The sequence below is a fragment of the Mirounga leonina genome, unplaced genomic scaffold (assembly GCF_011800145.1).
Source record: "Mirounga leonina isolate KUSES-001 unplaced genomic scaffold, KU_Mleo_1.0 Mir_175, whole genome shotgun sequence".
NCBI classification, from domain to species: Eukaryota; Metazoa; Chordata; class Mammalia; order Carnivora; family Phocidae; genus Mirounga; species Mirounga leonina.
The window spans coordinates 35,853,879-35,866,914 of NW_023270453.1; the positions used below are offsets into that span (position 1 = coordinate 35,853,879).

General features: G+C 44.7%; 1 protein-coding gene across 3 annotated transcripts in view; it reads left to right on the top strand.

Moving 5' to 3' along the window:
* The window catches only part of TMC5 (transmembrane channel like 5), a 71,845-nt gene extending 59,305 nt beyond the window's left edge, over window positions 1-12,540 (top strand). For all 3 annotated transcript variants that reach the window (XM_035022368.1, XM_035022370.1, XM_035022369.1), the window contains 7 exons: window positions 520-595; window positions 777-910; window positions 3,107-3,280; window positions 4,905-4,983; window positions 10,144-10,248; window positions 11,430-11,472; window positions 12,223-12,540. In XM_035022368.1, the coding sequence (XP_034878259.1) occupies window positions 520-595; window positions 777-910; window positions 3,107-3,280; window positions 4,905-4,983; window positions 10,144-10,248; window positions 11,430-11,472; window positions 12,223-12,269 (658 nt within the window). In that variant the 3' untranslated portion in view covers window positions 12,270-12,540. The remainder of the gene's footprint in view (window positions 1-519; window positions 596-776; window positions 911-3,106; window positions 3,281-4,904; window positions 4,984-10,143; window positions 10,249-11,429; window positions 11,473-12,222) is intronic.
* Window positions 12,541-13,036: the final 496 nt, after the last annotated feature.

The following is a 13,036-nucleotide window of genomic DNA, read 5'->3' on the forward strand; positions in this document are numbered from 1 at the left end:
CTGAGGATCTTGGGTATGGTGGGGATTTTCCTGGTTTGCAGGGGGACAGAGCACTCTCCCTCTGTATTTGTTTGTTAGGGTTGCCATAACAGAGTACCACAGACGGGGTGGCTTAACAACATTTCCTCACGATTCTGGATGCCAGAAGTCCAAGATCAAGGTGTTCAAGGGTTGGTTTCTTCTGAGACCTCTGTGCTTGGCCTGTAGATGGCACCTTCTCCCAGTGTCCTCACATGGTTCCTCTGTGTGTCCTAATCTCTTCTTTGAAGGACACTAGTCAGATTGCATTAAGGCCCACCCTAGTGATCTCACTGTACCTTAATTAACTCTTTAAAGGCCCTATCTCCAAATATAATCACATTCCTAGGTATTAGGGGTTAGGACTCCAGCGTATGCATTTTGGAGAAACACGGTTCACCCCTTAACACCCTCTTTCCCTTCCCTGCACACCCTGTATCTGCCCCCGCTCCCCACTCTGCGTGTCTCCCCCTGACCTCTGACACTCTTTCTCCCTCATAGGATTGGAACCTTCTTCTGCCCTCTGCTGCCCTTTATCCAAATGATTACTCTTTTCATCATGTTTTACGTCAAAAATGTGAGTCAGTCTGAAGTTGGAATCGATTAGCCTCTCTCAGTCCCATGTGACCCCATGGTGGTTGGAATTGCGTTGGGGGTGGTGGGGGGTGGTGCCGGGAAGGGGGTCAGGAAGCTGGTGCCTGGCTGGGGTCCCTGCTTCTTTGACCACAGATGGGAGGTGGCCGTTTCTCTCTCTTCAGATCAGCCTGATGATGAATTTCCAACCTCCCAGCAAAGCCTGGCGAGCCTCACAGATGATGACATTCTTCATCTTCTTGCTCTTTTTCCCATCCTTCACTGGGGTCTTGTGCACCCTAGCCATCACCATTTGGAGGTAGGAGATAGTGGCCTTGTGGTGAGGTCTTAGAGATGTGGTGGGTGAGTGTTTTAACATGTCAGCTTTATTATTATTAAGGTATGGTGAGACCAGCAGATCAGAAGGCGAATGCTGTTGAAAGATGATCTGTTGTTCTCAGACCCCAGTAGAAGTGGTGGTGGCGGGTGGGAATACCACGCCACGGAGGGCCACATGAGGAAGCCCCAGGGTTGGTCAGGACGCAGAGGGAGTGAGGAGAAAATGTGAGCAAGAGCCTTTATTGTGGTTTCGGTGGGAAGGAAAGAGCAAGGCGGAGTAGGCAGGTTTAGGATTGGCTAATTGGAACAATTTCAGTGGGTTTTGAGGTAAAGGGGCTGACTGGAGTTGTCTGGTACCTGGCTCTGGGGTGATCAGGGCAGGGGGATAGTGACCCTGAGTGTGAGAGCCTGATAGAGTAGGTGGAGGGTGGGATATGGGCTCTGGATCAAGGGCTATTTCTCCAGGGTCAATAAGACCCCAGATGTCAAAACATCAGAGTGAGAAGACAGCGCTTAGTACATTGTTTAACCCAAGTTCCCTTGGAAATCAGCAGACAAAACAACCAAGGGAGGGAGTAGCTCTTGGTTCGGTCACCACCCATCAGGTGACTTGGCACAGTTTCCTCACTTCCTGGAAGGACTGCAACTTCCCAGAATGGGGACAGAACTTGAGCGAAATGAACGGAAATGCCCTGCTTGAGCTGGTTCCCTCCTAGCTCTCCAACCTCAGCCCACTTTGGCTCCACCTTCCTTCATCCTCATGGCTCTTGCTTCACACCTGGGACCCTGTGAGCCTCTCCTGACACAGGGTGGAGTCCTCTGAAGTGTTCTCCCGACTCCCTTTGCTTGGTGGCCTTCTGCCCGCCCTCTGGTTCTTGGCTCAGAAGTGACCCTGCTTATCTATGTCAGTTCCACCTCTTGTCTCTTCATTCCATCGCTCATGGCCAGAGATGCCTTCATTTGGATCTTTGTTTAATCATTACTCATTAGTTGTTCATCTTTCTTTTTTTTCATAGTTTATTTTTTTATTTTTTTAAAGATTTTATTTATTTATTTGACACAGACATAGCGAGAGAAGGAACACAAGCGGGGGAGTGGGAGAGGGAGAAGCAGGCTCTCCGCTGAGCAGGGAGCCCGATGCGGGGCTCGATCCCAGGACCCTGGGATCATGACCTGAGCTGAAGGCAGACTGCTTAACCGACTGAGCCACCCAAGTGTCCCTAGTTGTCCATCTTTCTTACTAAAATGTAAATCCGAGAGGGCAGAGTCCATGTCTGTCTTGTTTACTATGGAATCCCCAAGGCTTAGTATCTAGCACAGCACCTCGTACAGGTGCAGTAAACTTTTATAGAATGAATGAGTGAATGAATGAATGAATGAATGAATGAATGAATGAACGAACGAAGGAGTTGACTTTTAGGTTGTAAGCAGAACTGGAACCATCAGGAACTCAAGTGGCTTCAAGGGAGGCTCCTCTGTTTTACGACGTCTTTGTATCTCTCTTTTCTCTCTCTTCCTAACCAGTTCCTAGTTTCCCTCTAGTTTGTGCTAGTTCATAACAACTGACTACACGTGGCCACCATTGCCACAACTTCAGCCTCCACAGATCACAAGGTCCCCTCTTCATATTTCTTAGTTCAAGTTCCCCAGAAAAAGAATCTGATCACCCAGTTCATTTCTTCAAGCCAGGATATCGCAGAGTTCAACATCTGCTCTTTGGATTGGCGATCAGTAGATCCAGTGAGAAGCTGTCTGGGAGCAGGTCCTCAGAGCGTAGGTCACAAGTATAAGATATCCCAGCTGAGGCTGTGAGGGAGAGGGTTTCCTCGGGAAGGAGGGTATATGTACAGCAGACAAGAATTGCTGGTTCTAGGTCCAGAGCCCAGAAAGGACAGTTTGATTCTAGAAAAAGCTATACCTGAGTCTTGTGCTAGAGAGGTTTTTCTGTCCCTTGTTTTTTTTTTTTTTTTTTAAGATTTTTATTTATTTATTTATTTGAAAGAGAGAGAGAGCGCGCATGGGGCGGGGGGGGGTCAGAGGGAGAAGCAGACTGCCTGCTGAGCAGGGAGCCCGATGTGGGACTCGATCCCGGGACTCCAGGATCATGACCTGAGCCGAAGGCAGTCCCTTAACCAACTGAGCCACCCAGGCGCCCCTCTGTCCCTTGTTTTACCAGATTGAAACCTTCAGCTGACTGTGGCCCCTTCCGAGGTCTGCCCTTCTTCATTTACTCCATCTACGGCTGGATCGACACCTTGAGTAAAAGGCCTAGCTACCTGTGGGTTGTTTGGATCTACCGGAACCTCATCGGAAGCGTGCATTTCTTTTTCATCCTCACCCTCATTGTGTTGTAAGTGGAGCACCTCGGGAACCCGGAGGGGGAAACATACCATTAACTCTGCTGGTGGATAGTCTGGGCGAGGTTTGCCAGGAAGGCAAAGGGCTACAGTGTTAGCTCAGTGTTCTGGATGCCCCTGACTTTGCCCTTGTCCTAGGTTTTTTGTTTTTGTTTTCTGTGGTGTTTTTTTTTTTTTTTACCTGTTTTATGAAGAAAGCAATACCTTCTGTGCTCCCTCTTAAGAAATTACATGAAAACAAAATGAAAATTTTGATTTGAGACTGCTTAGGAAAATTTTAGGTGTGATTCTTTCTGAGATTGTGATTACGTTCAAATGGGTTGGGCAGTGTTGGTACATAGGATAGCGTTCTTCCATTTCCAAATAAAAACAATCAATTTCTGACTTTTTTTTTTTTAAGATTTTATTTATTTATTTGACAGAGAGAGACATAGCGAGAGAGGGAACACAAGCAGGGGGAGTGGGAGAGAGAGAAGCAGGCTTCCCGCCGAGTAGGGACCCTGAGATCATGACCTGCGCCGAAGGCAGACGCTTAATGACTGAGCCAGTTTCTGACTTCTTATGAAAAAACAGATCTGCCAAGACCAGGTTCATCTTCCTGCATGAACAGTTGGTTGGCTAATAGCTGTCCCTCTTTAGAAGCCTAGCCCTGATAGCACTGGAAATTGCAACTCCTCAGAGAGAGAGACACAACTCAAAAGCACAGACTAGTGGAACCAGTGGATGTTGCTTATAGAGCAGCCTTTCAGGTTTGCAGGTGGAAGTGATGAGACAGAGATGGACTGACTTGCAGAAATAGGCTCCAGGCTGCACAGCCTATGAGTGACACAGGGGCTAGAACCTGGGTGTCCTCGCTCCCGGTCATGCCCTCCCTTCCCTACACTAGGTTGCCACTAGCCTCTTTAAAATGCTGAGCTTTCCTAGGGCCTTGTTGTATCACACTTCTGATTCACTGGGGAGCTTGTTAGAGATCCAGAATCTTGGGCCCTACCCCAGACCTACAGAACCCCAGAATCTGCATTTTGACAAATTCCCAGGAAATTTGTATCACGTTGAAGTTTGAATAGCACTGGGCAGACTCACAAACTCTGGCTGCACATGAGAATCATGTGTAATCTGTAAAAATACTATTTTCTGGCCCTCTGCCAGACAACTGATTATGAGAATAATTGATCTGAGAAGAGGTCATGGAATGAGTCTTTTTTCTATCTCTCGTGATTCCATGTGCAGCCAGGTTGAGAACTGTTGCTCTTTTTTTTTAAATTATTATTTTTATTTACTTGAGAAAGAGCACAAGTGGGGTGGGGGGTCAGAGGGAGAAGGGAAAGCTGACTCCCCACTGAGCAGGGAGCCCAATGTGGGGCTCGATCCCAGGACCCTGAGATCATGACCTGAGCCAAAGGCAGACGCTTAACGACTGAGCCACCCAGGTGCCCCTAGAACCATTGCTGTGGTGTACTTAACCTGTAACTCATCCAGACACAACTTTTCGGGAACACTGTGGGGCCAAAATCCACTTGCAAGCAAATATCTTGGTTTCTTTGCACTCTTTTGGAATTTGGGGCCCGCAAGACATTGGCAAAAGTGTCTGTCATTCTTTCTTTTCTTCTCTTCTAGAATCATCACCTACCTTTACTGGCAGATCACAGAGGGAAGAAAGATTATGATCAGACTGCTCCATGAACAGATTATTAATGTAAGTTCCATTAGTCCCTCTGTTATCCTCCTCCCACCATTTTTTAAAAACATTTTATAATGGGAACTTCCAGACATATTCCAAAATAGAATAGTATGATGAACCCACACCTGCCCACCACCCAGTGCCAACTACCATCAACATGTGTGTACTCTTTTTTTTTTTTCCAAGATTATTTGTTTATTTATTTGAGAGAGACAGAGTGAGCATGAGTGGGGGTGGGGCAGAGGGAGAGAGAGAAGCAGACTCCCCGCTGAGCAGGGAGCTCAACTTGGGGCTCGATCCCAGGACCCCGAGATCATGACCTGAACTGAAGGCAGATGCTTAACTGACTGAGCCACCCAGACGTGCCAGTATCCTCTTATCTACACTAACCGTTCACTGCAAATCTCTGGATTATTTTAAAGCAAATCCTAGACTTATATCATTTTATCTGTAAAAACTTCTTTGCACCTAAGAGATATAAACTTTTAAAAAACATAACCACAATACCATCATTGCACCTAAAAGAAATAATTCCTGGGGCGCCTGGGTGGCTCAGTTGTTAAGCGTCTGCCTTCGGCTCAGGTCATGATCCCAGGGTCCTGGGATCGAGCCCCGCATCAGGCTCCCTGCTCTGCGGGAAGCCTGCTTCTCCCTCTCCCACTCCCCCTGCTTGTGTTCCCTCTCTCGCTGTGTCTCTCTCTGCAAATAAATAAATAAAATCTTTAAAAAAAAAAAAAGCAATAATTCCTTACTATTAGCTCATACGCAATCAATGGTCAAATTTCCCCGATTGTCCCATGGGGTGTCTTTTTTTTTTTAAAGATTTTATTTATTTATTTGAGAGAGAGAGAATGAGAGAGCAAGCACATGAGAGGGGGGAGGGTCAGAGGGAGAAGCAGACTCCCTGCCGAGCAGGGAGCCCGATGCGGGACTCGATCCCAGGACTCCAGGATCATGACCTGAGCCGAAGGCAGCCGCTTAACCAACTGAGCCACCCAGGCGCCCACATGGGGTGTCTTTTTATAGTAGGGTTGTTCAAATCAGGGCCTGAGAAAGTGCTGCAGGTTGCATTTGGTCGATATGTTTCTTGTTTCTTCTCATCTATAGTCATTCACCCCTCCTCTCTTCTCTTGCCATTTATTGTTGAAGAAACCGGGTCATTTGTCTTGTAGTTCTTACTGGATATATCTGATTTGTGGCCTTGCCGTGGTGTTTACCATGTTTATTTTTTCTTTTTATTTCCTGTACCCTGGTGATGAGATTTAAAAACCTGATTAAATCCAGATTCAGCGTTTTAGCAAGAATACTTCATAGATGATGCTATGCACTTCTTACAGCATCACCTTGAGACAGAAAATGTCCAGTTGTCTATTTTTGTGTGATGTTAAAAGTAATCAGTGGGTCCATGCTTTGTTGGCCTGACCCACCCTTCATAAGGCTCCCCATCCGCCTTTCACCTGATGGATTTTGTAGCCTTTGATGAATATTGCCTAGAGGACCTACTGATTTCGTTAGAGATGACAAAATAGTGGTACTCTACTCCTAGAGATTCTTCTGCATTGATTGGCTAGAATTCTTCCATGAAAAAAGGAATTTTTGCTCGCCAACTATTTGATTACCTTGTAATACAATTTATAGAGGAAAGGCAACATAGATGCATGATTTTCTCCCCTTTATTTACCAGTTTTTGAAAGGATGGGTTGGTATCCTAGTGTCTTAGTTTTCTAGGGCCTGCCATAGCAAATAACCACAAACTTGGTGGCTTGAAATAATGGAAATTTATTCTCTCACAGTTCTGGATGCCAGAAGTCCAAAATCAAGGTGTCAGCAGGGTTGGTACCTTCTGAAGCTCTGAGAGAGAATCTCCTCCATGCTTCTCCTAGCTTCTTTTGGGGGCCATGGCTCACCTGGCTGTTTCTCGGCTCAGGGCTTCCTAGCTGCTGTTTCTGCCTCCATCTTCGCAAGTTCTTATTCCCTGTGTGCCTGTTTCTCCTTCTCTTCTAAGGACTTGTCATTGAATTTAGGGTTCATCCTCATCCAGAAGGATCTCATCCCAGAATCTTTAATTATGTCTGCAAAGACCTCATTTCCAAACAAGGCCATGTTCACAGGTACTGGGGTTAGGATAACTTGGACATATCTTTTTAAAAGGGAGATATTTAAAAAAATAAAAAATAAAAGGGAGATACTGTTAGACCTACTACACCTAGCAATCTCCAAATGTGGCCAGTGAGGATTTTAAAATTGTCCTTATGAATTCATAGATTTAAGTATACTTGGACATCTTTCAATTATAATAATTTGTTTATGCATAAATAGTCTCATCCTTTGTTAATGGAAATCCTTTTGGATTAGCTCTCGGGCTCCTTTGACATGATTCCAGAAGTCTTTTTTATTTTATTTATTTATTTATCTATTTATTTATTTATTTATTTATTTATTTATTTATTTATAAAAGATTTTATTTATTTATTTCAGAGAGAGAATGAGATAGAGAGAGAGAGCATGAGAAGGGGGAGGGTCAGAGGGAGAAGCAGGCTCCCTGCCGAGCAGGGAGCCCGATGTGGGACTCGATCCTGGGACTCCAGGATCATGACCTGAGCTGAAGGCAGTCGCTTAACCGACTGAGCCACCCAGGCGCCCTCTTTTTTATTTTTTTAAGAATTTTATTTATGGGGCACCTGGGTGGCTCAGTCCTTAAGCGTCTGCCTTCAGCTCGGGTCATGATCCCAGGGTCCTGGGATCGAGCCCCGCATCGGGCTCCCTGCTCAGCGGGGAACCTGCTTCTCCCTCTCCCTCTGCCTGCTTCTTCCCCTGCTTGTACACTCTCTCTGTGTCAAAAATAAATAAAATCTTGGGGCACCTGGGTGGCTCAGTCGTTAAGCATCTGCCTTCAGTTCAGGTCATGGTCCCAGGGTCCTGGGATCGAGCCCCGCATCGGGCTCCCTGCTCAGTGGGGAGGCTGCTTCTCCCTCTCCCACTCCCCCTGCTTGTGTTCCCTCTTCCGCTGTGTCTCTCTCTATCAAATAAATAAAAAATAAGGTCTTTAAAAAAAAAGAAGCTTTAAAGAAAATAAAATAAAGATTTTATTTATTTATTTGACAAAGAGAGAGCACAAGCAGGGGGAGCTGCAGAGGGAGAGGGAGAAGCAGGCTCCCCACTAAGCAGGGAGCCCCACGTGGGGCTCGATCCCAGGACCCCGGGATCATGACCCGAGCCGAAGGCATCCACTACCAACTGAGCCACCCAGGGACCCCTTATGACTCCAGAAGTCTTTGATAGCTTGCTTGCTACCTGGAAGGACAAGATGTTCCTGGCCCTTCTTGTTTATTACCTGTCCCAGAACATGAATCAGACATTTATTCAAGGAGTCCTGGTGAAATGGTATTTAGAGACCACAGTCTGCTCATTGCTACTGGGCTGGTTCCCTTTTCTTCTAAATACCAACATAATTATGACACGAACACTTACATCTTAGAACATGAGAAAGAAGCAGGATTCCCCAGGGTTCTCTCTGCTTGAATCTTTGGGGTTTCAGATCACGTGGGTTGGTCCTTTATATGGTGTAAAGAAAGGGCATGGATTAATTATGTTCTTTCTCCTGCCTGTCCCTGCAAGCATGGCCTGTATTTTTCTGATGCAGCACTTTGAATATTTTGGGCAAGTCTTAAGAAGATCTTAACAGGGGAGGGTTTTGATTTTAAAACCTTCTCTTGTAAGGGCACTGCCAAGTAAACTGGGGAGGAATTTAGATGGCATCATTTCAGCGAGGCACCAGAAGCATCTCCAGGCCTTTGTGCTTGCAATTCTTGCCCAGAGGATGGACCACAAAGACAGGCCCATTGCTAAGAGGCTAGGAATAGGCTCAGTAACAATCCTTCTCAAAGTATGATCACCTACATTGGAAACTCTTGGATGCTTATTAAAAATGCAAATTCCTATTACCCTGATCTCCAGCCAGTAATGGCAACAGATGACATTTGTTGAGCACTTACATGATGCCTGGTATGTGCTAAATAATGAACAAAATTTCTCATTTAACTTTTATTACTCTCTCTGGGGTGTATACATCTTTAATCCCTATTTTAAAATAAAGGAAACTGAGGCTTACAGAGTGAAGTGACCTGCCCCAAGTCACAGGGCTAGTAAGTGGTGGAATTTGAACTGGGCAAGTCCAAAGTTTGTACTCTTAACTACCATGCAGCTTTGCCTCCCTGAGTCAAGATCTTTTGGATAAATCCTAGAAGTCCGATTTTTTGCAAGCTCTCCAGGTAATTCTAATTGGCACTAAAGTATGGAAACAGAGGCTAGACACCAGCAATTTTCAAACAAGTTGGTTATATCCAAGACAGCTAGCAGACTCGTTTAAAATGCCAATTCCCAAGGATAGCTCTTCCTTGCAGAATTCTAGTGAATAAATGTAGAAGGAATAAGGGAAATAGAAAATTATTATGAAGCATATACCACAGCAATAATTGTTGGATGCTCAATAATTGTTGGGTGAAAGTTTGAGGAGAAACAAGGGCATGGGAAATGGGATTGATCTAGACTGGCCAGACCATCAGTGGTGCTTGCTAGCCCACTTCAATACTGGTGGAATATTCCACCCTCCCATCTGCAGCAGATTCACAGGTAAGTGATTCATGCTCCTGGGGAAGACATACCCCCTTCCTCAGTTTCCCTTCCCAATTTGAGAATTCTTTATCTGGGTCTACTCCATTGACACTGATAACTTTGACAAGTGCAATATGTTTGATGTCCCTAAATGCAGAGCTGTAAGCTTTGACATGCTCAGTGAGAGGACACAGCAACAATGCTGGTGCCCAGACAGGGTTCTGAGACAGAGGGCATGCCAAGAAGGGGGCTACTATACACCATTTGTCCTGGGCCTGGGCTCAGGTCATGATCTCAGGGTCATGAGATCGAGCCCTACATCGAGCTCTGTGCTCACTGCAGAGTCTACTTAAGACTCTCTCTCCCTCTGCCCTTCCCCCACTGCCCTCAAATAAATAAAAAAATCTTAAAAAAAAAAAAAAGAAAACACAGTGGCAGTCTCTATCCTGTGTCTGGGACCCTACCTGCCTAAAAAAAATCAACCTTCTTTCCATCATTTACTTCTTGACCTCACACCATCTTCCATGTTTTTGTTCTTGTTTTTGTTTTCCTTCTTGGCAGGAGGGCAAAGATAAAATGTTCCTGATAGAAAAGTTGACCAAGCTGCAGGATATGGAGAAGAGAACAAACACCACCTCATTCACAATGGAAAGGAGAGATGTAGAGGTGAGACAGGAGGTTGCCTTGGGGTCTTTGTGACACAGACTTGCCTCCTCATGAAATGTACGACAGAAAACTAGAATAACATAAGGGCACTTCACTTTCTATGTTTAAACATTTCTGTATTTTTTTATTTAACGAATAATATTTATTCAACCCTTTCCATGCTGACCCTTGTTCTCGGTGCTGGGGTTATGGTGAAGGCCCTCATGGGGCTTGGATGCATCTTTTGTATAATCCAGTCATCCAGAAGTACATCCCACAGAGAAGGAAAGTACCCTGAAATCTTACCCCACTGTGTTAATGGTTCAGTGTAGACTCTTCCAGATCTTTTCCCCTAGGCATCTGCAAGTATACATGCATCTACTAGCACTTTTGTTTATTAATTTATTAGAAAAATGGGGCTATACTGTACACATAGTATCATAACCCCATCCCTCATCGCTTCATGCTATATTTCTGACATTGTTTCAGTCTGTACATATTTGGACATTTGGGTTGTTTCCAGGTTTTTTGTTTCTAATACTAAAAACCGTAATGAAACATTCTTGTTTTAATTATTTTATGTGAGTATTTTTGCCACAGGGCATGCACATGATAATGTTAATAGATGTTACCATATCATACTCTTAAGAAGATTTTACCAATTTCATGCTTACCAAGAGGGTGTAAGAGGTGTCTGAAACCCTGCTCTAAGTCCAAAGCCCATGCTGGCTTCCTTGGTGTCCCGGAAAATAGAGATAAACAGTAAACCTACCTTAATTCACATGCCGCTAGTTTTTGGAAATGAGGATCTTGTCAGAAGACAGTGCCATGCCATGCCATTTACTATCTGTGCAAATTAATACCATCAGCATGATGTAGATAAAGGATCTAGAGGCCTGACTCTAAATCCTATGCAGGCAGAGACCCTGTCTGTACCCTTCCAGCCCTGGGCCCTAATACATTACCTGGCATATTGTAGCTGCTCAGTAAATGTCTGTGAAATGAATGAATAAATTAATGGAATCACTTTCCCTAAAAGACCAAACAAAACACTTTCGCTTTGTCTGTGGCTGAGCCTTGGTTTTCATTTGTCACATCTTAATTTTAAAATGGTGGGGGCTCACAAATCCCACCAACTATGCAACAGGACCTGAGTCGAATTCTTTTCCAGTGATGAGGCCACCTGTTTTATTCCCTTTCAGCAACCAGGCCCCTTACCTGTCAGGGAACCTGATGCTGCTCGTGGTGAGTAACCAAATTGGCATTGAAGGAGACCCAGTGTAACAAAGTGATATATCCCAAGGTGGAGGGTCACAACTGCTCATGCATCAGTTACTCTTTCAATTAAAAGAACCAGCCCAAACTGGCTTTAGCAAAAATCCAAGAATAATTCTTTCTTGAGGCATGGCCAGAAGCTGAGACTCACAATATGTCACCAGAACCTGTTTTTTTTTTTCTGTTCCGTTCTTTTCCATGTTAGCTCCTTTCTCAAATAGGCTCTTCCTCACAATTGCAAGATGCTTTTATCAGCCTCTTGTACCTTCTCAGATTCAAGTCTAGTGGGAAAGAATGAGAGACCCAGAATTCTCAGTGTGTTCCATTGGATCTGACTGGTTGATGTACGGGAACCAATTACTGTGGCCATGAAAATGTGATTATTTCAGTGGCCAGATCGGAGATCTGTAGATAGAGGTGGTGCAACCAAACAGACCACAGGGACTGAGAATGTTCGGGAAGGGTGGCTTCCCAAGGAAAATCAGGAGCTGAAGCCAGAGGGGAATGAATACAGGGGAGGAATCAAACAAACCCATCCATCTTTTTGGGATAGCATTTACTGATGGCACCCAATGATGGGAGTTCAAGGGGAGAATATTGCAGAACCGTAACAGAAGGCGGGAGGTGTGAGAAGCCATGGGATCCTAAATTTGGTCTTTCCCTTGGAAACATGAGGCAGTGTGCATCTGGGCTAACTTCTCTTTTCCGTGTCCAACCTAGACCTGCGATTTAGGCGATCAGTTCAAGAAGAGAATTCAAAGGCGTGATGTTTATTGTGGCAGCCAGACACCAATCAAATGAAAAGACACTCGGGCCTTTCTAAGCTTCCCAGGAGGAGAATTCAAGCCATTAGCCAGGACGGGAAACTGACCCCAGTGTATATACTCAAGCAAATTTGGCCATTCCCTGCTGGTTTTTTATACCTGGATTGCTGATTTTCCAAGATAAAATATTCGGAATTTTAAAATAAAGACTATTGTAACATTTAAACTGATTCCTAAAGACCCAGAAGAGATAACCTGGGAATTATGTGTTCAGTCTTTAAGAGATGTGCATATGAATTATTGGTCCTTAGAAATCTCTACTCCCAGACCTGGCAAAGATTTGGAAACCGGTGCTCAGACAAATGGTCCAGCCTGAATAAAAATGGGATCCTCAATCAGGGATGTGAGGCCTCTGAATTGGGGAACCTGCATTTGTTTGTGACTTTGAACTACATCTGTCCTACCCCATGTTACCCAAAGGTGAACTACAACGAGAGGTCTTATCTACAAACTTTATTGCATATCAAGTATGAGTCTTTGGGGTTGACCTGGGGTTGGTGTGGGTGTGGACGGGGACTCTACCCTTGTGAGGTTGATACATGAGTCAGCATCAAAGTCTTATGTTGAATCGAACATGGAATCAGCGGTGATGTGTGAAACATGTATGTATGTATACGTGTGTGGAATGAATATATATGTATGTGTGTGTGTATACACACACATATGTATATAGAGCATTCTTTTTTGAAAAGTTTTTATTTATTTAAGTA